The 26,637-nt window shown below is 45.9% G+C and overlaps 1 protein-coding gene across 1 annotated transcript in view; it reads right to left on the bottom strand.

Moving 5' to 3' along the window:
* The window catches only part of LOC149347127 (putative sodium-dependent multivitamin transporter), a 60,750-nt gene that overhangs the window by 11,312 nt on the left and 22,801 nt on the right, over positions 1–26,637 (bottom strand). The window contains exons 4-13 of the mRNA XM_089541496.1: positions 25,483–25,534; positions 22,864–22,931; positions 20,341–20,498; positions 16,842–16,982; positions 16,635–16,764; positions 11,986–12,074; positions 9,858–9,967; positions 8,929–8,996; positions 5,625–5,711; positions 1,423–1,610 (exon numbers count right to left, since the gene is read on the bottom strand). Coding sequence (XP_089397622.1) covers positions 1,423–1,610; positions 5,625–5,711; positions 8,929–8,996; positions 9,858–9,967; positions 11,986–12,074; positions 16,635–16,764; positions 16,842–16,982; positions 20,341–20,498; positions 22,864–22,931; positions 25,483–25,534 — 1,091 coding nt within the window. The remainder of the gene's footprint in view (positions 1–1,422; positions 1,611–5,624; positions 5,712–8,928; positions 8,997–9,857; positions 9,968–11,985; positions 12,075–16,634; positions 16,765–16,841; positions 16,983–20,340; positions 20,499–22,863; positions 22,932–25,482; positions 25,535–26,637) is intronic.

Below are 26,637 nucleotides of genomic sequence, written 5' to 3'. Positions count from 1 at the left end.
AAGAAAACACATGCACACGCTCAAAAACACTGCAAAATAATTCTGCCCTTGAAATGTGCTTGAAATGTAGCGCTGTTCCAACGTTCACTCCATGGTTTCCTCGACGAAGCGACGAAACATGGGTGCACGTTCGAAGACGTCCACTCGCTTCGCCTGCTCGCAGCCAACTAAGCTCGTCGCATTGTGAAGCTGAAGGCTCTCCCTCCTTCCCTCAAAACCTCTTTCCCAATCTAGTGCATGCACGCGTCACGCCGCGTCTTGTCTCTTTACTTTCAGGACAGACCCTGCACTTTCTCCCCACTGGCCACGCCGGTACAGGGCACGTTAAAGGGACCTGAGCCGTCGTGTTTGCCACTGTAACTTTCAAAGACAGCCATGACCATCTTTATTCCGCTGCTTCCTACGTTTATCCAGGTCTTCCGTTTCGCGTTTTGTAACTCAAGGAGCGTTTCTAGAATTTGGGCTCCCGATACGAGTTTGGTGTTCTGGCCCTCCATCCTGCACATTAAACCCGTGTTTGAGACTATTCCACGGTATCAAACATTGTTTCTTCTAGCTCCACCATGCTTTCGCACTCCGCATGTTTTTACTGCTTCTTAGCGACTGAGGTTCCACTCGAGTATTGTTAACACAAAAATAGTTCCAATGCGATCACATGTTTCAATTCCCTCTGAATTCCCTCTGTATCACGAGCGAGGCAGCGCCATGCATGGGCGAGAGGCTTTAACTTCGTTGCCGGCGTCACGCGCATGTCGACAGCGGAAGGCTTAGAAACAGTTCCCGCTCTAAAAACCAGGATTCCTACGATGTCTTTGCACGATGTTGAACTGCATTCACAGTCTTCTTTCAGAGTTTGTTACATGATAATTCATCACAGTACTAAGCGCATCAATTTCATTCTTGCAGTCATGTCCTATCATGATCTTTTTCTTCGCAGTGACAGCCGTGCGAGTGCTGTTTTCATATATTATGTTAGTGGTGTACTTGAGCACCGTCTTGTCTTGGAAAGAGCGAGCTTTTTTTCCGAGGGCTTTCGTTAGCTAACTTCAAAATGTCATTGCATTTTCTTTAAGAATGTGGTTAAGAAGACCCCAAGGTTTTGGCGGATGTTACGAGTAATGCGTCCCTCATATAAGGCAAGGCGTGCGCTCACAACACACCCGTAATACCTGCGGTTGCTCTAACAAAGAGCGCCAGATAAGGAACGTGCGAGTAAACAATTGCTTCGACTTTAGCCTCAGTATAGGGGTCCACAGCATGACCCTACCTGGCGCAACTTCTTGAACCACTTACTTCAGCATGAGCTTTGAACTGTTGTACTGAACTCATATACTCACAACAATAACCTCCTTCAAATTATGATCTATTTCCAGTAGTTGGCAAGGAGGGTGAGCTCTAACTCTGGCCTCTGGAAAATTTTACCTCTCGCTGACTAGTGGTTCCATTGGATCTGCGGTAGCCGCGGCTGCTACGCCAGTGTCGTTGATCTGCGGCGGACATCTATCCAGCGTTCCGGTGAACACAGGTGGTGGGGGTACTGCAGAAAGTCCCCTGCCCACTGCGTGCCACAGCTGGAGTGCGCAGACCAGCAGGCCGGCCCACGCAGCGCCCTGCACACGAAGCAGTAACAGGCGCTGTAAAGGTACACTTCAAGCGATATTTCGTCTTTTTCGAGCACTGACGACTGTTATACCCCGGAAACGAAGCTTGGCTAGTGAATATACTAACTGTGTGACGAAGCAGCCCGGCGCAGATTTCGAGCCCTAACCGTTCAGACGGTGGGATGAACGACAATATTTTATAATAATGGAGTATTTACTCATTGACATCCACCCGAGCGCAGCCATACGGCTACAAAAGAAAGCTAGACAGCTTTCTCAGAAACTTCTCAGTTAAAGAAAAATTCTTCCTGGTCCGGGGTTTGAACCCTGAACCACCGCTTCACCGGAGTAGTCGCTCTACCAATTGCGCTAACCGGGACGGCAAGCTTATGGTAGGCCGGGAGCAAATTGATCAATAACTCAGAATGGGAACAGTGTTGGTCAAATGTTTTGGGGAATCCCCCAAGGTGGAGGAGATTTGTAATAAGGGAGTAATTACTCATTGGCATCCACCCAAGCGCGAACGAGGGGACCACCGCGATGTTCGAACCCCGGACCAGGACGAATCTTTCTTTAACTACGAAGTTTCCGAGAAAGCTGTGTAGCTTTCCTTTGTAGCCGTATGGCTGCGCTCGGGTGGATGTCAATGAGTAAATACTCCCTTGCTACAAATCTGCTCCACCATGGGGGATTCCCCTAAACATTTGTCCAACGACAATACTTTCAGCCCTCACCGTCATGCTCGGGTCCGCTGCAAGTCACCAACTTGCATATCTGGAGCCATATTTTATAAGCTGTAAATTTACCATTGTTCATTTCGCGTCGATTTGGCCCTTTGTCATTGGTCACTCTGATGTACCCGTGGCTTTCAAGCGTCTGTGAGAAGCGACCCTGCCATTGGGTCGTTGGGTTCATCATCATCATCAGCCTGACTACGCCCACTGCAGGGCAAAGGCCTCTCCAATGTCTTTTCGACTGACCCTGTCCTATGCCAGTTGCGGCCAGCGTATCCCCGCAAACTTCTTAATCTCATCCACCCACCTATGTTTTTGCCGCCCCTGCTACATGTGCTTTCGCTCGTAATCCACTCCCTTACCCTTAAGGACAAGGGGTTAACTTGCCTTCGCATTACAATGTCTGTCCAAGTCCATTCCTTCTTCTTGATTTTGACTATGATGTCATTAACCCGCTTTTGTTCTCTCACCAACTCACATTACACGTATCATTTTTGGTGACCGGACCTCACCACTGGCTGCATGTTGCAGCCAAGGGCCGTTAATCGTCAGATCCAGTCGCCTGCAATTGGCAGAGCCGTGCGATGCACCTCGTGACTGGCTGCATGTCACAGGTAATGGCGAGGTCCTGTAGCCGACATCTAATGACAGGTTTGCTTTCCACAGACCCTTGATATCCGCGGGTATACCTGAGTGACCACCGACAGAAGACCGAATCGTCCTCCATACGCCGCTTGATCTGGTTTCTTTACTGGAAGTATCGGTTGCATATTTGACGGGCAGCGAAGCGGCCGGTCATTATCGCGGCGCCATGCACTCGACTGTGGGTACTGATGCACAGTGCTGTGCATCAGTACACACACGGTTAGATTATTCATGCGCGAAGAACGCCGTTATAAGCGCGTCTTCGGTGTTTTAAGACTTAACAAACCTGCTGCGGAAGCATAGGAAAATAACATGGCAGCACATTCAGTGAATAATAACACTATATGCTGTAAATTGTGACTGGTCTACTTGCCTATTCCATACTACATTCCACCTGTCTATTCCACAAGCCACGTATTAGGAAGGCTGAAGCAGTTTTAGCGCACCATACTTCCCACCAAGAATCCTGCGGTTTTATTCCCACCGTCGACGCGCAAGTTTGTTCCTGTTTCAAGTGTTGCTCTCTTAGGATGGACGGTTGCCCCCCAAAGTTCCTCACTCTGGACGAACACTTGAGCCCTAGGGATGATTCGTGACAACAATAACGGTTAGTCTCTCTGTATTCAGTCTCGGGGACTAAAGGCAGCGGCAACGCACTTCGTCTCCGAAATGACGAACTTTTGCTCCGAAAGGACAATAAAACGCTTAAAGTGCAGAGACTACAAACGTTTTGCACCTGTTTAGATGCTACTCAGTATTACTTAGCAGCAGAAGGCAGAGAGTGAGGTGGGCGTTGAACATAAAGAAATTCACAGGGATAGGGCGGATGCAGCGGACGCATATTAGGATTAATTGTAGGCCGATGACGATTACGTCGACTTAGGTATTGTAGAGGTGTGCGAATATTGCTTTTTCCGAACCGAATCGAATACGAATAGTGTGGCCTTGCTGCCGAATCGAATAGGAATAGTGTAACTGAAATCTAAACGAATACGAATAGAATATTTTGACGATAATTCGCTAATTGAATGCTTAGTCAAAAATTAGCTAATTCAATATTTAATCACAAATCGTGAGGACAAGCGAAAGGCTGCTTGGGCAGTTATAGCTGTGTCCGGTAAAAGACTAAATATTGATCTGCATTTGGATGGTCGCAACATGAAGTGAGTGCGTTAACTTTATCATTGTCATGTTATCCTCCTCGAAAAAAAAAGTACATTTTGCTGTTTATAACGGAAGATAGTAAACGAACGTGATATCTCGGTGCATGACACGAGCGAGAGCTTACGTATGAGGCATGGCCTCCGATGTAACGCATAAAGGCGGACTTTTGATGAACCTGCCTGGACCCTGCCACTTCGTACAATCTCTGAGGCCATGTATGAGGATTACGAACATAGCCACGCCAATCGACCACACCGTGGCGCTGAACCCTCGATTCGGCGCATACCGATCGCGACAGCATGGCAACGCTGCGTCTGTGGTCCTTGCAATTATTTATTTATTTATTTATTTCACTACCCTCAGGGCCAGAGGGCATTACAGAGGGGAGTGGATTACACACGAAAGTGAAACAAAAAATAGAGCTGTAAGTACACTTAATAATTAGACATAAATGAAGCCCACAGAAAAAAAACGAACAAACAGGTTACGTCAACACAAGTAAAAAATTAACAGCGCATATCGCAGAATGAAAACAACAACAAAAAGCAACAGCATACAATAAAAACAAACGACAAGAATAATCACGTTCAAAAGGCAGTAACACGCGCATATAAAACAAGTGGAACAACCGTAAAAAGGAAAAAAAAAAAGATGACAGTGTTAAGGATTCTCGAGTTTATGACAGCAGCAGGCTGGTTAAAGCAGATTTAAACATAGAATTATCAGAAATTTCGACGATAGATCCAGGAAGGTGATTCCAGCTTACTGACGTACTTGGGATGAATGAATTGTGATAGTGGTTGGTTTGGCATGAAGGAATACCAACCTTATGACGATGGTCAATGCGATGTGAAACGTAAAAGGGTGGTAACATCATTTTATTCTTCAGAATGGGATTATCGTAATAAATCTTATGGAACAGGCAAAGACGGTATATTTGGACTAGTCGCGGAAGAAAATTGCAGCAGGTCGTATTCAAACTTCGCGCCAACTATTCGAAAAGTATTCGAAAACTTGGGGGCATATTCAATTTGTTTCAAATGATTTTGATCTTACACTATTTCATTCGTTCAAATAATTGAATACGAGGATTTCGGCACACCCCTTTTTGTTGGCAATGTTTTCGGCCACCACTATAAACCGACTGTACTGGCACGGACGTCCATCTAGTTGAATCAGGACTACACAATCCCACGCTCACATGGTCTCTAGGTTCTCTCGGGTTGTTATGGACCGAAGGGCACTCAGCGGAATTAGACCTGATTACCTTCAGTGCCTACCCCCTGTTTCAGCCTGGCTCAAATATTTCTTGCTTTACACACTCCCGGAAATCCTGGACGAATTAGCGCTTTGCCCGATGAAGCTCTAATGATGCCAGCCTTTCGATAAAGGGCCATAAAAAACAATCTAAAATGATAGTATAGCCCTGTAGGCCGGGTTGGTGCGTGATTACCATAGAGAAGGATTCAGTGAGTCAAACCTTTGCATTGACCCATGGCGATGAGACGCCAAGGAGGATCAGACCGATGAACGGGCCTGAGGCCGACGAGTAGAGTGACATAAAGAGCTGCGAAGAGAAAGTAAACACGCTTGAGAAGAAATACAATTATTATTCAGATTGTGCGGGATCACCATGGGCTGTTCACGTAGCAATAGCGACGGCGTATGCATCTGAGTCGGGTTCCAGAAAAAAACGTCCCCTGATAAATCGTTCCCGGAATAAAACAACCCCGAAAAAAAATGTCCTCATTCTTGAAGTAGGAAACAGTGTCCCCAAACGCGTGCCATCAAACGTCCATAACCCACTTTAGCTTGAGCATCCGCCTCTGATGCGGGAGGGGCGGGGGGGTTCGATCCCGAGGGCTGCTGGGTACCCGCCGGTTATCTAATGAGCACGAGCTTTCCCCTGGCCTAGTGCTCAACTTATCTTACGTTACGTGCAGTACCGGTACACAGTGTGCTCGACACTAGATACTTGTCCGCACTGGGGCTGTGATAAACGTAATGACGGTATAAATATTTTAATTGTGAAGCGCCCCCTAAGGAATTAATACCAGAAGGTGCCCGAGAAATACTAGATAGCTTTTATACTAGATGTTTTTCCGGTACCGACAGGCGGGTAAACAGAGCGAGAACAGTAACTTTCCGGCGAACGGTACCCACGTATCCCCCTTCGATATGGAGCGTCCACCCTGCCACTCTCGATGGAAGACACAGTACCAACAATAGTGCAACCGTTGTGCGCTACAGCAGTTTCACCTACCGGCATGGAAGTGACAAAACAAAGAACTGGCTCCTGGTGTTCATTCACCCGGGGGCGCAGCGGCAAACGTAATGTCTGTCATAGAGTACCATCAGGGCTCCCGAACTGAGCTGCGATTAGTTTGGTTTATTGGTTTATTGGGGTTTAACGTCCGAAAGCGACTCAGGCTATGAGGGACGCCGTAGTGGAGGGCTCCGGAAATTTCTACCACTTGTGGTTCTTTAACGTGCACTGACATCCCACAGTACACGGACCTCTAGAATTTCTCCTCCATCGAAATTGGACCGCCACGGCCGGGATCGAGCCCGCGTCTTTCGGGCCAGCAGCCGAGCGCCGCAACGACATAGCCACCGCGGCGGGGGAGCTGCGAATAGTGTCACAATCACAGTTAAAGTTTTGTGGCGAAAGCAACACTACGCGAGTCGCTGAGCCATTTCGCGGAGCTGATGCAAGGGCATACTGCGCCTGCGCGAGGACGGCGCACAGCTGGCGCGCTTCCGTCGTCGCTGCGCGGGTGACTCAGAGGTGCCGCCGCCGCGCTCCCCAGTTGCGCATGCACAGTAGCGGCGCATAGCTGGCGTGCCGGAACCGCCGCCGCTGCCGCGCGCTCTCCGTCGTCCCCCCCCCCCCCCCTCTCTCTCTCTCTCCTCGTTGCTTTCGCGATCCTCCAGGTTTAACTGGAGCTAAACCACTGCCATTTTTTTAAGAGGGCACTGGCCTTGTGGACCACAGGTAGATATGCAATCTATTAAACGAAGCAGTGATTTAGGCAGAGCAATGCACGCCAGGCCACTTTAATCCCGCCGGTACATTCACACCACTACCACCACCCACCCACCGTAATGAGTCCATAAAAAATAATGACGATGAAAAGGAGTGACCGAGGAAAAGTGCGTCTCTGGATCGTTCGGCGCTTCAAGGAGCTCACCTGGCGAAGTGCTTTTTGATATGGCTTTTCTTGGCATGACCTGCACTAGTTGACAATATTATGATCTAGTACTGACAAAGTTCGTGCTTTCATCTGTTCTCAGAGCCAAGGAAGAGTCGAAAAAGGGGCAACTTTTTGTCAAGTGGGTTCTTGAATAATTGGTTCTTCTGGTAATTTTTCACTTCGGGACTATTTTTCCTAGTGCGCGCTTCCTCAAGGGACTTTTTTTCTGAGGACGTTTCTTCCGGGTACGAATCTTCCGGGGACATTATTTCCTACCCCTATTTGAGTCGCGTGGGCACGTCTGTTTCATCGGCGGCAATTACGGAAGTGCACTGGTAAAAAATAAAAGCAGAGCCATACTTCCGGGGCTCTTCTCATCTGATACATAGTATATACCAGGTGTTTAAGGAAAGCCCGCCGCTATATTTAAAAATAGGGTTTTTGAAGTAAAGAGAAGTTTTTATCCGGCGTAGTAATACCAGTGTTGGCAGACGTCAGAAATCAGGCTAATCATGTTAACTACTAAAGAGATTAACTAAATTCTACTATTCAACTTTTTCACTAATATCCTCAGGCGCCGCGCGTCTGCGGGAGGACGCAAAGCAACATCAATAAAATCCCGTCGCTCCATAACGCATGTAGAGGCGACAGACTCTGCCCCGACCGTGCTGCGGTGCCTACCGCTCGTGCTCCTGCGCGGATATATATACATCCGGGCTTCACTGGCCGCAAAACTTCTGCGCAGAGGTGGACTTCCCGTAACCCTCCACGCGTTACGTTAGAAATCGGTAGAACTTGGTTATGATCACCTTAATATATGTATATGGGGATATATGCTTTCTTTTTTGTGGAGTGCTTTATGCGCTGTTGTTTGAAAGTGTCTTCATGGCATAGCTGCATGTCCAACAGAATATCAATGAAGCGCTTCATATGATTGTGAGAATTCCAGGGTAGCGTTGATTAAAAACAATAGAGATCTACCTCGCCCAATGATCATAAAGCGTTTCCAACACTCTCAGCCTGCTAAAAGCAGCACGCCGTCAAAGCGATCGAGTGCATGATGTTCTTATGATGGGAATTTCTTAAATAATACATGTTTTGGTGGTGACGTCCCAAGTGAATTTTGGCGACATTTTGCGTGAAAGTGGCGAATGCTAGCTATAACCATTTCCTGCTACAAAATGGGTTTTGCGCCTCATTACCCCGATTTCAGCGCAGCTGTCCCAACTTTTGCAAAGAACACCAGTTTTCGTGGCTTCGACCCTTGCATAGCGGCATTTAAAGCTCGAAGTAGCCAGCAGAGCCTTCTCTCAACGCATTGCTCGAAACCACCTGTGCGGTAAAAAAACTTTTCCCTGTGTGCGTGGTTGTACGGCTGACGCGATTAGGGAACCATAGGACTGAGATATATTGTAGACAAAATCTGTAACTCCAAAGGCTTTGTTGTTCACTGCTACATTTGACATCTTCGCGCATTTTGTAGCGTGGCGAGATGGCGGCATTGACTCCTGTTAGTCACTCGGATCATATTCTGTAATACACTTTCAATTCAAAACAAAATTCAAGAAGATAGCAAGAGTCAATACGTACCCTAGCAGCCGACCCCATATATGGTACCGCGATGGCAAAAAGAGTCATTATGACGCCGCTTCCTACCGCTGAAAATAATGTGCGCGTGTTAATTCTGTTAACCCGCATACGTGTTTCTCGTTACTCAGTACGTCATAGCTGACTAATTTAAAGCTTGCAATTGTTTCAATTAACAACGCAACCGAGGATAAAATGCAGTTAACGTTATACGATGTTTCAGTAATGGCTGACCTACAACTGCCTGGTATTTCATTCTGATTACCGTGTAAAAAACAGATTTTAATGTAAAGCTATGTTGTCTATTGAAGATCCGGATCACGCTTCACTCACCACCTGCAGTGTATAAATTATCCTAATTGCGTATACGACTTAAGTCATTGTTATTCACTAGTTTGCTCTATCAATCACCTCACGAAAGGTTATTCTTAAAAACAATTTCAAAACTTCAGAACTGGCAACAGATTCCTGATCTTCAGGAGACTCGGAGTTATCTACCGTTTTTGCCAAAATAGCCTGTCATCACGGTTTGCTTCTCACTTCTGTAGTGGAAGCCAATGTGTAGTAGGAAGCCAATAAGCTCTAAATCTCTGTAAGCTAAGGAGAATCCATCTCCTCACGTTCCACTACTTTGGACGTCTTTAAGGAACCATAGCGGTCCAGCTTAGGAGTGAAGGGCAAACCATTTAGCCCCGTTACATTTGGCAAAGGTGTTACTTTGGTGAAGGGAGAGGTGAAGAGATTTGTATCGTCGATTACTATTCAGGCATTATCCATTGCATTGCAGTTTAATATAGCAAGATTGGACGTTTTGTTGCAGAAGCGTGACGACAAAACCGTTTTTTGATCTTATTGCTATTTTGCGCATCATTATTTTACGCCAGGCAACTAAGGAAAGAAATAACATGATAAGGAAGATCTCTTTTTTTCACCTAGGAGGCGCGTCACGGTGACGGTTGTCCGTTCGCTCATCTGGACATACGGTGAGACTACGTCGACGTAGAAGATGGCGGCATGAGAGTTGATGATCGAAGAGACTGTGCTGCATTATGCGAAAGAAAAGGTGTTTAATGCGCACTGCTATCTAGATCATCACCAGCAGAGCTAGGTTTGCGATTGACCTTGTCCAGGGAACTTTTATCGCCTATTGTACAGAAGATAACGCTAACAGTACTCGATATAACTTTTGCATGTAAATTTGGGAACAAATATTTTGAAAACTAGTATTATGGGTGTTTTCAAGCTTGTTTGCATTTCGACTCTCTCATGTGAAACTGGTGTCTCAAGTGCTGCCAATACACTTCAGCCTGCGTATGCTAATTATTATTTTTCTCTAAATATCTCAGAAGTTTGCCTACTGACGCATATGCTTTTAAAGAGCAGGAACAGTAATTTGTCCTTGGGCAAAAGGGTACGAAAAACAAATTGCTGACGTTAAATTGCACAACGCTTCTAGAGGTTAAATTTCTAGGTGGTGTAGTTCGGGACTGTCCACCATTTCCTTGTTAGAAACAGTGGGCGCGCACATGTCAAATGTTTGTGTGGTAAACATATAGGCACTGCTGACGAGGGAATTTTAGCAGCAGCCTTCGGACACGTCGATATAGCGAACATAAATCGCCCGGTAGCCACGTGGACACCCAGTTTTCTGTGTCCTTTGTTGGACAACTAAGCCCGTTCACTGGGGACACACTTTACTGAATAGCTTTCGGATTTCTGATTAGAACTTATCATAGAAAATCTCAGGATGATAGTAGATGGACACCAACGTGCATTTGGACTATGAGCCTCATTATTTCACAAAGCGTTTCGCCTCCGTCGAAAGGCCACCACGCTCTGTGTACATGCGTAAACAATGTGTACACAACGTGTACTGTGCGTTATCAGTCCACGTGAAAGAACCTCAGGTGGTCAAAACTATTCGCGTAAACCGGCAAAAAATATGTATGTAAGTATGTATGTATGTATGTATGTATGTATGTATGTATGTATGTATGTATGTATGTATGTATGTATGTATGTATGTATGTATGTATGTATGTATGTATGTATGTATGTATGTATGTATGTATGTATGTATGTATGTATGTATGTATGTATGCATGTATGCATGCATGTATGTATGTATGTATGTATGTATGTATGTATGTATGTATGTATGTATGTGTATGCGTGTGTGTGTGTGTGTGTATGTATGTATGTATGTATGTATGTATGTATGTATGTATGTATGTATGTATGTATGTATGTATGTATGTATGTATGTATGTATGTATGTATGTATGTATGTATGTATGTATGTATGTATGTATTACCGTATTTCTCAAAAGTAACCAGGCTGCATGTTTTGCTTCTAGCTTGTATAGTGGAGCCCTTGTGGCCCTGCTAAAGATCAAAAGGTGTTGGAAGGTAAGAAGACCCCCAGTCCTTACCTTTAACGACCATTTCAGCTTCAGGGAAGCTGTAAGGGCTCTACTGTACGAGCCAGAAGGAAACCATGGAGCCTGGTTACTTTTGACAAAGGCTGTACGTATGTATGTATGTAGGCGCTATTGCATGCACGTTAGGAGTGTCCCCTTTGAAACCCGGCGATGGGGTCTTCCCTCAACAGCAGCACAGCGCACGAGTGATAAACAAAAGGTGTTTTCAATCATTCTAGGGTGTTAAACGACGACACTCTGTTGTGTTTTCATATTTCGCCTCTAAGGTCGAGAATGTATTCATGCGTAAAGCAGTATGCAATGCCGTCATGGCATTCAGGTTTGCAGAGCTCCACGAGTGAGTGAGGTTTCGTGGTCGGAGCAGCGTCGCAGCACAAATATCTTGTATCATTACTCTGTACGCCTTGAACACCGTTTCACCGAAGACCTCCCGAAGGATTCCGAGCGAAGGAGCTGCTCTTTCAGGTTAAGCACAGGGGCAGACGCAGGCGACAAAGATTCAAAACGTTTGAAGTCTCCATCATGCTTGTAGCTGGAACTGGCGCGTTGTGCCGAGCATCGCATACCGCGAATGAGGACGAGTATTGAGCAAGAGGGCTTGAAGATTTTTTCATCTCACCTTGTAGACGCGCCAAGGAGGCCCGCTAAGAACAGCCCTCGCAGCATCGTAACTTCGGCAAGCCTGTCCTTTACGAAGTACGGAACGATCTGGAATGAAAGGCTTTTGTGTAATGTTGGTGCTCACTCTATACCAGAACACATAAATCCAAGAGGTGATATCCGACATTTCTAGTGTCTTCTATTTATCGCAAAGTTTGAGCCAAAGCCTGCTACCAGGGCGCAAGAAAATCCATCAGTGTTTCTGCAAACTACACAGTTTTTTTTCACAATCGCTCATTTCAACTGCTCTATCCCTTTGCAACATTGTTCTGCATCAACGACGCTACCGTAGGTTACCGCAAAAAGGGCGTACTAAAACCCCATATTTTGTCGTGGAGCATCGATTTATTTTAAGAAATAAGAGTCCACAGCCTTGAAGGAAAACTCATGAATCATAAGGTCGAACTATTGGAATTCATTTAACAGTGAGAGCACTTTCAGTTTACGCCGTTAGAGCTGCCAGTGTATTATAGCCGACTAACGACGTCATCTGTACCGCTGACATCAAAACGCAGACGTGAAAATTTGGAACAGTAGCTTCAGCATGAAAGCTACAGGATTAGGCTTAGGTAAACACTAATCGACATTAGCCAAGGTAAAGTGGCAAAGTCAACGTGAGCGCTACGAAAAATGCATATCTGTTCTTCTTCTTTACGCGTGGTAGTTCAGCTCATGAGAACAATACTCGACTCTACGGAGGTTTCTCCGCTCTTTCGATTTACATTAAAGAATTTAGCCTTGCGTGTGACGTAGTGACCGAAATTCTCCTCAGCCGGCATTTTAATGGCCTGTTTCGGCTTTGCGATTGGCCTGAACCAACGCTTAAATCTGAACCGCACTGTCACCAGGCCAGGTACACGCACGCCATGGAAAGTGCTTTTACAGGATTCGTTATGAGATCAGCTACCATGTGCTTCGTGTCAATCACTCAGTGGAACTTCACAGTTTTATTGCTTATTTGTGTAGCGTTGTCTTCACAAAGCATTAGAGAAATTCAAGGACATAAATTCTAAACAAGTCGTTGGTTGTCTTCACAAAGCATTAGGGAAATTCAAGGACATGAATTCTAAACAAGTCGTTGGTTCATGTTTCGTCACCGTATGCTAGATATGACTTCATGACAGATGTTTCTTCCAGAAAGTGAGGTGTGACAGTTGGACCACTCGCGCGTAATGCTGATAGCATGATTTAACAAGGAGTTTTCTATGAGATTAGAACACGAATGAAACGTGGTTTCCAGAAATCCAGCCGAATTAACTAACCTTTATTTTATTGCAGCAACATTGGAAGCCTGTTTCGTAATTGCAGACGATGCAAAAACAAAGCTTGCATTGCCATAATCAATCAACAATTTGTAGCTTTTCCAAAACCCTTAAGTTCTACTGCAGTTCAGTATCAATTGTGGGAACACATTTAGCTACGTAATAACTACCCTCATAAAGCAGCAGCATGGAACCTATACAACATGGCGGGGTGGGGCAGAAAGAAACCGAAACCGCATCAGGATGTGGGAAAGAGAACAAAGCCTTTTCCACGTTTTCACTCCTGGGCGCTCCTCGTTGTACAATCAATAGATTTCCAGCCGTAGACTACAAGTTTAAAGCGCCATTTTCTCATCAACGGGATAAACGCCGACATCAGATACTAAGCTGATCTGTCACTCGGGGCTGGTGGTCTCGACACCGAATTCGAAGAAGCAATCAGCTGTTCTCCCCAGCGCAAATACAGCAGCTCCCCCGTAAAATACACGGCGGTTAGATAATACGTTTTTTAATAGTGATGGAGTTCTCCAAAACATATATTATAATTTATATTATACACATAATATATTGTATATTGTATACATATTATATAATATATCCCTTTGCATCCCGAATTTTTTTGTGGGCGAGAAAAAAAATCGCTGGTGGTTTTTTGCGGTTAAGAAGGCATCAAAGAGCGTGTGAAAAATTATGAAGACAGTAAGTACAGTGGTTTTCAACGGAGAACCATGTCCAGTATACTGGACACTGGGATTTATTTGTTGCACATGATCTGGTTTGCTCGTTGATTGAGCAATGCTGTACGTCATCTCAAGAGCTTAGCTATTCTTAGAATCACAAGTACAGTACTGCCAGACTTAAAAAAAAAAGAAGTAACTTGCACTAGGAGCGACATGTTCTTGGAGTATCATCTTTGTGCTTGATGAAACATCCAAACTTAAGGTCAACTCTGGCGCTTACTTGCTGTGGAAATCGCGAAAACAGTTTTTGCCTGCCTTCAAGCAAAGAAAGACTTTGCATTTTGTGCACTGAACTTGAGACTTTGCCTTGCATTCGGAGAGTCGACACCTGGAGGAATTTGCCATCACTTGAGGATCTGGCCAATGGCCTTCTTGATCAAAACGCACGTCAGGGCCTGGTATTTGCACGGCAGCGCTGTGGTGTGTTCATGTTGAACAGTAGCATCTGTAGATGGCCTACCACGCCGTTTTCTTTCTTGGGAGCCCCTGATAAGAGCTTCTGCTACCTGCATCGTGAAGTCTAGCAGGTGAAGCACTTGACTCTTTGTGTAGCCTGCCTCTTTGGTGTCTTCTTTGTAACTCAGCTAGCTGTTAACCAAGGCGAGATCCGTGAAGTGGAAAATGACATTTACAGACCATTTCTTAGTTTTCATTTTTATGAGATACAGGTTGATGAGAAAGTCGTTCAGGTCTACTCCTCCCTTGTGATTGTTGTAGAATCGGACGCTTCCCGGCCTTTCGACTTCCAACGTATTTTTTCTGTTTCTTGTCGTAACGCCTTGTAGAGTCAACTGACTCAGCTCTACAACATGAAGACAGCAGCGTAACTGACCGCGTATCCATCCATTTCACCGGTTCTTTCGATGTCAAGCGGCGCGGTAAATGTCTGTGCCGTCCACGACTGTGCTACTTTTTGGCGTGAACTTTGCGGTCGTGTTCCTTTGTCAAACTTTTCGTTTTGGTCATTTTCATCCCCACTTGAAGAATCGTCGCCGCTTTCTTCCAGTGGAGATTCTGCCTGGAATTTCTCCACCTCGTCTCCAGAGTCCGAATCGACGTCTAGGTCGGATTGGTTCCCAAACAAAAGCTCTTGAATTTCTTCATTAGTGAGCGTCTTTTCTGCAAATAAAACAACCAAATAGTGCTGAAAATCATATTACTTAAATGAAAAACCCCATCAAGATATTTCTACCAAGACATTAGGAGTTATGCTATTTTGGCGCCAGAAAATATTCAAAATCAAAAGCAACCTGCTCTGCACGGGGACTTGAACAAAACGCGCCAATTGAATCCTAGTGTCCAGTACACTGGACATAAAAACATAGTCGCATTGCGGAAAAACTACTCATAAATAGGGCACACTTTTAACCACATTGTTTCAAACAGAGCTTAGTTATCTCGCACGAATTTATTTATTTGAATTGAGTGAGGACAAAACGGTAAAACAACTTACTTACTTGAGCATGTTGCTCACGGCCGTTTGGTCGCGGAGGACGCCATTACTCTGTGCTGCCCTCCGGAGAACATGCGGCCGAAAGAGGAACTATCTCGATCGAGATATTCCTCGTCTCTAGCGGAAGCCGTGGAAGTGGTTTCGGTTTTGATTTTGGGCTTCGTCTGCTTTTTTCATCGCTTTGTTTCTTATGTCCAGTGTACTGGTCACTGGGTCGGAAAGGGATATATGCAGTATTTGTTTCTTAAATAATTGAGTTTTGTTAATATTTATTTAGTAAAAAGTGTCGAGCTTGAAGAAATTCTTGTCGTGTAGTTCTGCAGTCTCTTCTCACCGATTAAGTGCTAAGCTGCGCTTGAGGGCGGGTGTGACGGCGAAAGTTGTTCATATCTTGGAGAGATTTAGATCTCTGGTGATGTAAAACAAAGAGGCCCACTGCATAAGCAAATCTGGCAGGCAGTCGATTTTTCCCCAACTGTACATCTCAGTGCCGAAGCAACCCATGTACCTCAGTTACAAGTCCTACATTACTGACACGTCATACTCACATTTTTCGGGAACGCCCTGTTTTAAGTGTTCGCGCGGGTTGAGTGCGTAATTGGCAACGGGTATGCATAAGTAAATTACTTCAAATGCTGCGTTGAACATTTACACACGTACAGTCTTTGTCAATGCTTTTCGGGGCCTGTGAGGTACTAATAAATAAAAATAAATAAATAGTTTAGAGCCCAGGGGCTTCACTTCCAACCTTTATACTGGGACTCCAGAAGCATTCATGGAAGTCCTACCTACTTCTGGAGGCAGAACCAGAAATCTTCTCACGTCCAGGAAATTTGGAGCGCCAGAGATCCATTAAGAACGACACAGTGTGGCTCAAAACAAAACTCCCTGGGCTCCAAACTTTTGACGAAGGCTGTACTGGACGTGATTCGGTGATCTCTCTCAGAAATTGCTCTTTCGACAATCTTTGTACACTCCAGCCATATCTGAGATGTTGCGAAACCATGCTTAAATGATCGTCCTTTAGCACTTGACCTGAATATCCTATAAATAACAGAAACAAGTAAATGAATAAATTCTGGCACCAACTAGCCAGCTTATTTTAGGCTTAGGTACGATGCAGGCTGCGAGAGAATTAACAGTCGAAAATCACCTGGTCGTAGCTTTTGATGGAGCCCAACAGGACAAGGTCGCAGTCCCTGTACCAGTATATGAGGAATAGAGCTGCAGCCTTTACAAGAAAGAAGAAGGACACAACGACGAAAGCGCCTGTGACGGCCATCCTGTAATAAAGTGCACAGATGATGATCCTCACTTTATTCAGATTACTAGCTTACGAACACAAGCTTAAAGGACATACCTTTTCGCTTGTCGCAGTGTCCTTGCAGCAATGAACCTTTGCACTGCCATCTGGTCGAATCCGGTGCGCGCCACGATGTAAGAGAGCCCTCCTACCAGGCCACTCCAGACGTTCTCGTCATTTGTGGCGTCGAAGTCAGTTCTGCGTTTTCAAGCGAAGAGTGGTTATAAGTAAAAGGGTTAGTTAAAAGGCTGTCAGTGGAGAGCGTTGCAAGTTCCACGACCAAATATAGCCTTAACCCCGTTCTTTAAACTAAATGTGCTGTAGACGCGCTTGCACACCATATATCGACATTTCGCCTTCGTTTCTTAAGGCAGTTTCCCAGACAATGTAAGTACGTGGAAGCTGGCGCGATGCAGATTCTGAATTTCCACTAGGCTGCAGGAGGCGCACAACCATCCGTTCTACTTGACTGCACCTGGCGTGCACGTGTTCCGTCCTTTCTACGTGGCTGCACCTGCCGCGACACTGGTTTTCCTTGTTCTTCATCACCATCAGCCTGAGTACGCCCACTGTACAGCAAAGTCCTCTCCCATGTGTCTCCAATTTACCTTGTCCTTTGCCAGCTGCGGCCACCGTATTACCGCAAAATTCTTAATTTCACCCGCCCACCTAACTTCTCCCGCCCCCTGCTGCATTTGCCTTCTCCCGGAATCCACTCCATTACGGTTAAGGACCAGCGGCTATCTTTGCCTTCATATTACATGCCCTGCCCAAGCTCATTTCTTCCCCTCGATTTCGACCAGAATGTCATTAACCCGTCTTTGTTCCTTCAACCACGCTACCCGCCTCAGGTCTCTTAAAATTACGCCTATCATTATCCTTTCCATAGTTCGATGCGTTTTCCTTAACTTAAGCTGAACCCTTTTAGTTAGCCTCCAAGTTTCTGCACCGTAGGTGAGTACCGGTAATATACAGTATTGTACACTTTTCTCTTGAGATGTAATGGTAAACTGCCAGTCATGATCTCAGAGCAGCTGCTATTTGCTCTCCACCCCATTCTTGTTCTAGTTATTTCCCTCTCATCATCCGGATCAGCGGCCACTATCTGCCTTAAGTAGACGTATTCTCTTACCACTTCCAGCACCTCGCTACCATTTGTGAACTGCTGTTCCTTTGCGAGACTGTTGAACGTTACTTTGGCCTTCTGCATGTTAATTTTTAGACCCACCATTCCGCTTTGCTTGTCTAATTGATTGATCATGCTTTGCAGTACATCTCCTACATGACTGAGCAAGGCAATGTCATCAGTGCATCACGAATTACTTAGGTATTCTCCATTAACTCTTATCCCCAACTGTCCCCATTCCAGACCACGTAACACCGCCTGTAAACAGGCGGTGAATAGCACTGGCGGGATCGCGTCTCCCCGCCTGACACCTCCCTTACTGGAATTTTATTGCTGACTTTATGAAATACTCTGGTAGCTGTGCAGTCGCTATAGATAACTTCCAGTATTTTCACGTAAGATTCTTCTACATCCTGATTCCGCAATGCCGTCGTGACTGCTGAGGTTTCCGCTGAAAATTGAAAATTAGATTTTTAAAAAGCTAATGGGGCTGTATCTGTCTCACATAGCTCGGTGGACACCTTAATCGTGCCGTAACGGAAAGGATAAAGGATGGACTAAGAGAAGAATAAAAGGAAGAGGTACCTAGTGGAGGGCTCCGGAATAATTTAGATCACCTAGGTATCTTTAACGCTCACTGGCATCGCACAGGTCACGGGCGCCTTTCGCGTTTCGCCTCCATCGAAACGCTTTCTCATAATCAATGAACGCTAAATATAGGTTTTGGTTATAGTCTGGTCATTTCTCTAACACCTGATTGATAGTGTGAATTGGTGCTCGGCTGCTGACCCTAAAGACGTGAGTTCGATCCCGGCCGCGGCAGCTAGAATTTCTTTGGAGGAGAAATTCTAGAGGCCCGTGTACTGTGCGATGTCAGTGCACGTTAAAGAACCCCAGGTGGTCGAAATTTCCGGAGCCCTCCACTACGGCGTCTCTCATAGCCTTAGTCGCTTTGGGACGTTAAAACCCCATAAGCCAAACCATAGTGTGAATATCATTTAATGTTGAACAGCCTTTACGAAAGCCTTCCGGATTATTTGGTTGATTGAACTCTAGGGTTGTGCTGACTCTACTTGCGATTACATATGTAAATACCTTGAGGAAACAGACAGTAAGCTGAGCGGTTTGTAAATTTTTGAGTCCTTGATGTCTGCTTTCTTGCGATATAAGATAATCTTAGCGTTCTTCCAAGCTTCTGGTGCCCTCGAGGTCCTAAGGCATTGCATATATAGGGTGGCTGCTTTTTCTAGCACAATCTCCCCTACTTCCTTCAAGGGATCTGCTGTTACCTGACCCTCACGAGCTGCTTTCCTCCTTTGCAATGCTCCTAAGGCTTTCTTTACTTCCTCCTTCTTTACTAGCTCGATGTCCCACTGCTGTGATCTTCTACTTCCCTCATTAACGTCGTGATTACATTGCCTACTGTATTGGTTTGTGTAGGTCTGTTTGGCTACTTTAACTATCTTATCCATATTGCTTATGGCACCGGAACTATCGATGAGATCGCCAGTGTCATTCTTCACCTGGACAATAGCGGATTTTCTCAAATGTCTTTCTTCACCAGGACAATAACGGATTTTTCTCTGTTGACCCACCTAGCGCTAGTGCACCAAGAAGGCAAGTCAATTTCTCTCTTTCCACTTTGCCACCCGCCACGCGTCGCCTAGCCAGCCTTTGACCTTCCGACCGTGACACTTGCATTTGGCGAGGCTTCATGAAATTGAAAGATTTGAACGGTGCTGGTGCTACTTAAAGCGGTCCCTGGAATTATTGATAGTGTCGCGAAATAAGGTAGGGGGCCCAAAAATCAATTCACTAAGTGGGCGTACACGGCTGGCGTGCCTTATACGGGTCAGTACTAGAAGTTCCAAAATCTGTTATCTCCCGAAGTACTTTGGTAAGTGGGCTAGTTGGTTCGTAGCCATGTTTGAAACATATAAGGCGCTAATGGGACGACGACTGAAGGAACATAAAGCAACAGGACAGGCTTGCTTTAGGTTCCTTCTTGACCTCGTTCCATTCGCGCCTTTTCTTTTTAAACTGTTATCTCCCACCAGGAGGCATTTTTATTAAATTAAGTGCAGTAATTTGCGATAACTCTGGCGGAAACAATCGTTTACGGGCCCCGATCGAAACGACCGTCTAGGTGATTCTCGCAGTTAGCGGCCCGCTGAATTGCTAAAGTCGGAACGCCAAGCCGTGGCAATTCTATCTGGGTCAGGAAAGAATGATTGCTTGGCGCCACCACGAAGGCAAGACTTTTGTTGCTTTCTGTGCACAGATTCTTTCACCGCCAACCGCCTCGATGGCAGTTCAGCCCAGTGGACCGCGTTCGACGACACGGCATAGATGGTTGCTAATTTATGCAACTGTAAGCAATTTGCATTGTGCAGAAAGAATTTGAAGTCCGACACGAGCGAGAGGCCTTACCGTAAAATGTATGCCTTGACGTTGATATCACTCAAAGGCCTAAGTGGTGGGCTGGCACCGCTCGAGTCATGGATAACTTTGCCGATGATGATTGCGGGAATCGACAGCATCACCAGAGCTTGGACACAGTCCGCCCACACGACACTGCGGAGTCCGCCCTTGAGTAGAAAAAACAGTAACTTGTTGCGATCGCGCAAAGAAAGTCAAGTCATCCGGTCATCAGACGTAAAATGCTACAACAATACAGGGCCTCACTGTATGTCAGTTAGCGCGCATTAAGTCAAGAAAAATCGCGTAAAAATCGAAACTAGCCGCCGCTTTGGTAGCTCTCAAAGCAAACCGAAATGCTCTTCTTCTAGAGACCTCCATCATCTTCACCTATAACCGAAACGGTGCGATGAGCATTAAAGAACGCCTAAGAAGTGTTCACTCCTGTGAAGCCTTTCCTTAGGGCGTGACCGAGCAGTAGTCATCATCATTATCGCCATCAGCCTGACTATGCCCACTGCAGGAGAAAGGCCTCCCCCACAACCTAATTAACCCTGTCCTATGCCAACCGTACCTGCTTTATCCCCGCAAACTTCTTGATCTCATCCGCCTATCCAGCTCGGGTATTGCATCGCTACATGCACCTTTTAAAAGGTCCTTTACGGCTACACTGCTGGCATATTCTTGCTGCAATTTGACGCGTGAGATGGAATTTCCTGGTTTCCTGGTTTCCTGGTTTCCTGGTTCATATAATGTTTGAGTTGAGTACTTGCGTGTTTAGGTCAAAGTTATGACAAATGTTCATGGTCTGCTACTATGAAGCGCCGAACAAGCTGATTACACAGCAATGGTTCTATTGGCGCATTTGCGCTTACTCTGGGTAAACGACATGTCCGCCATGAAAGCAGTGGTAGTTTACCCAGAGGAGGAGGCCAGATGGACGATAACCATTGCTGCGTATTCCGCTTGTTTCGGCTCTTCGTAGTAGCAGACCATGAATACTTCTGACAACTTTCATCTAAACACGCAAGTATTCTGCTGAAACATTACATGAACAAAAAGAAACCGCGAAATGCCATCTCACGCGTCAAATTACGGCATGAATATGCCAGCGGTGTAGCCGAAAAGAATTTTTTACAAGGTGCATTTAGCGATGCAACACCCGAGCTGGTTAAATATTTGGTCAGGTGTACGTTACCTTTAAGGGCTGTGGGTTATCTTGCCTTCGCATTAGATCACCTGCCAAAGCTCATTTCTTTTTTTTCATTGCGACTAAAATCTCATTAATCCATGTTTCATCCCTCACCCACTCTGCCCTCTTCATATATCTTAACGTTAAACCTATCATTTTTGTTTCCATAGCTGGATGCGCTGTCCTTAAGTTGAACCCTATTCGTTAAAGTCCTGCAAAATTCCCGACACCGACGTTGCCCCTCTTCATAACGACGCTCCACACCGGCGCCCGCGCAGTTCCTGCTCCCACAAACCCGCTAACAGATGATTGGTGTATGTGACCGCGACACTACTGCAATCACTACTAAAGCTAATCATCCTTGCTCTCCCCTCCTATCACCCACCGGCTTTTCCCTGCTAGGACTATCATGCCAGTGGCTCCTAGAAAGGAAACGGTTCTGCACTCCTCCTGTGACGTCATACACCTTGCCGCGGCTCCCCGCCGCCGGCTGCCCGCGGTTCTCAAAAGCGCCCATCAGGTGACACTGCACAGCATTCGTCTTCAGCCAACAGCAGCTCACAAGGCAAGCGTTCCTGCCTAGCGAATGCCAACCAGGGTGTGCCGACTCCGGGATCGGTATCGTATAAGGTGTCCATTAAAGCTGTGGCAAATACATGCCTCACAGACAATCCGAACAGAATTCTTCAGGCGAACGTGGACGCGTGCCTCGGGACCAACGGTTTCCGTGGCTTCACGGCTAGAATGAAATCTAATACCATCGCTGTGTGGCTCCCGATTCTGGCTGCTGTTGAGCGTCTGCAAACGCTCAGGTGCATATCGATAAGAAGCGAGATCTCGGTGCCTGTCCAGATGTACCTTGTAGAAGGTTCGGCCCTACAACGCTGTGTTGTTTACAACGTCGACGTTGCCGAAGATCAGGCCACCCTCCAGCGTGAGCTATACTGCCCTTCGCACCGTGGTATCCAAGCGCGGTATATGGGCAAAGAGCGCTGCTGCATCGTCACACTGAGAGGCCCACCAACTCCTCCAGAACGCCTTTACTACAATGGCAGTATCCTGCGGCCTCGGCCATACAAACCGAGCGCTGTCTACTGCGGTTTGATTCATATCAAACTGAAACACGCACTTTTCCGCCAGCAAAGGTAGAGGGCGTTAGTTTAGTTTCGGTACATTTAGTGTTTCTATATCTTTGCCTCGCAAGAATGTGATAAGCCTGGGAGCTTTTTCCTCTGCGCTCTTTTCAGTGCGCCCGAAAGAGTAGAAACAACCCTATTTTTCGCGCAAAAGCAAATGTTTCATTCGTGGCCTGATTACTAATATAAGTGCAAAACGTCATTTACCAGAGCCGTGTATATCGTGCCGGCGAACCCGATGACAATGTTGGAGTACAGCAGCGCCAAAGGAAACACTGGAAAAGGAGGAAACGAAAAATGAAAGCCACCGAACGGTTAATCATTCTTGGCTGCGCGGCACTGGTGCGCAGCGAATTAGTTCATGCAATCGCCGGCGCTTGTATGGGAAGCGAGACGCAGGTATATAGGCAGGGGCCGGTAGAAAACTTGGTTGTTAACAAGCGCTCCTCTGGTAGTTATATTCGAGAAATCCATCGCTTCTGGTGGCGCACCTTATCTTCTCTCTTTTTGTTTGCTACACACAAGCATAAAGGCACTGTCTTTGACAAAAGTAAATAGGCAACGGGATTTGTTTCTCAGCCGAACTGTGGCGCACCTATTGCACCCCATAGTCTTGGAAGGTGAAGACAAGGAATCACCTCACCTCGTATAAATTTAGAGCTCATGGGGTGTCAAAAGTGACCCGCTTGACGACGAAGAAACAAACCTTGTTCTCTGGATACTTTACTGTTGATACTAAAGCGTACTTAAAATTGCGTAAGTACGGATCTGGGGAAGAATAAGAACCTTTATGCCAGGTACACAAAACTAAGAAACGTATTATAATGATTGAAAAAGAGTATATTTTAAATAAGTAAAAAAATTGTTCCCCGAAAATAAAACCTCAATAAGAAAGATAGAAGAGCAAACATCCATTTGGCTTCGCATGATTTTGTGCACCACGAATGCACACCAGAGGCTGAGTGATGAGGTGTACACTGGTTCAAAGTCTGTTACAAGCTAGGAGTCAGTCGTATGCGGAATACAGTAGCTTTATTGCGGAACCAAGACGATTTTCCGGAAAAGCTGCTTGTCGCAAGGCGCAATTTTTTTCAGCGGATACATCGCGCAAAGCGTATGCGTTCAGTTCTCTCCATCCTGTGTGAAGCGGGATTGACGCGTATTTCGAGCTCGAGTACACAAATAACATAGCTAAATGCAACAGCCGTGTAAGTATCAAGAGCGTGAACTCAAACTTAGGGTCCCTTTGGATTTTTCTGTGCCATAAGATTCATATAGGCTGTTTAAAGTAAGGCTTCCAGTATTTAAAAAAAGAAACTACAACGATGAAATCATGAAATCTGTGCTTGCTTACACTTGAGTTATGAGGCCAGGCGGACACAGTTTGCAAGGGGCATGTTGTGGACAGTTTCCTAGTTAACTAAAGTTAGCGATTAAGTTTTTAATCACTGCAGCTACAATGCATGTTTACTTGTAAGCTGATGGTATTTCGAGACAGGTAAATTTGGTGAAGTTTTGTAGCAAGCATGCGTTCCAAATTGTTTGCCTCAAGATTTCTGGAAACGCTTAAGTATCTTTAAGAGACAAATGCGATAGCTTTGCTATGTGCTATGATGTTGCCGCATAAGCTCTAAACTAGCGCTCAGAACAAACGTTCCTAAGAGGTTGAGGGCTAGTGCGGGCGGCTCAAGACCCTATGGGCGGCGGTTGGAGTCCCGGATGGATGGTTGTTATTTTCAGGGCAATTACATTTCTTTCTTCACAGACCCTGCGTAATGAAGGTGTAAAGACATTACGGTGTAGCCCAATGAGGGAAGAATTGCACAGTGTCGCCATCACTGCTGTACTGAGTGATCGTTGTGAATTGCCTGAATTGCCCGCGCGAGGTCACCTGGTTGTGACGTCACGGCCGTCTAAACTATAACCGATTTCCTTAGCATGCCACAGCTACAGCGGTGTCTCCGCTCAACGGTACCCTTAAGTCTATTGCGTTAAAATTTCCAGCTCAAGCGGCGGGGCGGTGACAGTGACCGCCAAATAACTCCCAAATGTGATGCACATGGTGGTCGGCACTTCATCAATGTCGTTAGCTGAAAGTGAAAGGTGAACAGTTGTTCGCTTCGCCTGTTCTGTGCCATTGCCAAGCGAAACGCATTGCGTAGCAACTACGGTCCACTGGAAAGCAATTACCTAATCTTCAACGCATTTGTGCGTGCTTACGCGAATTAAATTGGAAGTTCCGAGATGCATGCCTACGAATGCGCATGACCTACACTAATTTGGACCTACTTTATAGGCGTGGAGTACGACCGCCTCCAAGTTCCCTCTATAAACATGCACGCTTATCTCAGTGACTGCAGTGTTTATTAAAAAGTTTTAGGTAATAAGAAGGGTGGCGACGGCATTTTTTCTCTTATTTTGTGTCCGTCTAGTTGAAGAACCTTCGTACAAAAAAGGCTTTAGTGCACTTTTTTTTAAATCACCGAAAGCCTAACTTTAAACACCCTCCACCAACACCAGTAAAATCGTGGTGGAGTTCAGAAGTTGAACCGGGGTCTTATTTGGTATGTTGGAATGACGTCAGTATTTAAAACTGCGCACGAAAATAAACAGAAAGGTACAAATGCGGCACAACACCAAGAACATCATTACCAGTAAGCCGCACAGTGTTATTTGCTTCCAATATGAATACTACGCATGAGCCGGGATGGACTGCCGTTGGGTCACCTGGCAGCACAAGAGTAACATAACGCTCAGGAATGAACCGCTTCTGTACGAACTTAGCATGGAAAGAAAATAAGGATAGGAATGAGCAGAGATACGTACTCGTTGAGATTCCAATGGCGGCGCTGTAGATACCAACTGCACCCAGTGTTTGCTGCGGTGTACAATTTTTAGAAAGTTAGGAGAGCGGCTGGAACGCATACGAACTTTAGACAAATCGTGAATAAAAGTAACACAAATATAGAATAAACGAAACTGTAACAAAAAAAAAACGCCAAAGCATTTTTTTTTTTTGGGGGGGGGGGGGGGGGGGGGGGGCTGCTGCGAGACTGCGCAGTGGGCCATGCGGCTTTCGTTTGTGGTTTACTGCATTTCGGCAGTTTTAGTTAGGCTTTTAGCGTTGTGCGCAGGAATGAAGCCGGAGGTATCCATAGATTCTCGAATGTGCGATCCGAACAAGAGCGTTATACACAGCGAAAAATTGATCAACTTTTTTTGGTGCAATTATATTTGATTGGCAGAACTGAAAAATGTGACTGTGCCTTTAACTTCCATACCAATGCGCTTCGCTAAAGCAGCATGTGTTGCTTCATCCTGGCAGCCGCTGCGCCCCACGAACCTCTCCTCGCTTGTTCTGGGCCCTTATTTTGCTATCATGTACGCGGTCAGCTTAGGCTCTCCTGGTTTAACCAATAAAAAACTGCAAGTAGCCACTTGATCCGCTGCGGAGTTCGCTAGGATGGCTCCATGCTCTGGATGACGCAACGGCACAGGGTCGCATGACCAGCATCGGTCACGTGTCCCTGCGCTGGTGGCGCTGTCTAAAAGGCAGGAAACACCGATGACTACTGCGCCGGATCCGTCAGGTATGCTCCACCAACAGTGGTCGCTGTAAATGTCAACCTCATGTTGCTAGATGTCCAAGAATAGCCTCTGACCCGCATGGTATGTAAGCCGTCCTAGACATTACCAGTACCATGGAATGCTCACTGCCATGAAATGCTAGAGTGATGAGAGGTTCTAACATTACAAACAGGTCAAATAAAGGAAGAAAATAAATGTGCGCTTCCCATTGTGACCGACTCCTATAATCCTCCTCTTCCAAGTTCCCGGCCGTCGTGTAAGCTAACAGTAAGCTATGTGTGGATTAAAGAACACCTTAGATAATATGCATTTTGATGCAATAGGCGAGCTGTGGGTAGGGTAAGCCGGTCGTGCAGCGCGGACTGAAGAGTCTGTGAGAGTGAGAGAAGTGGG

The sequence above is a fragment of the Amblyomma mixtum genome, chromosome 4 (genome assembly GCF_055824585.1).
Source record: "Amblyomma mixtum isolate Tamu chromosome 4, ASM5582458v1, whole genome shotgun sequence".
NCBI lineage: Eukaryota > Metazoa > Arthropoda > Arachnida > Ixodida > Ixodidae > Amblyomma > Amblyomma mixtum.
This window is presented reverse-complemented; position numbering and strand designations above follow the sequence as displayed.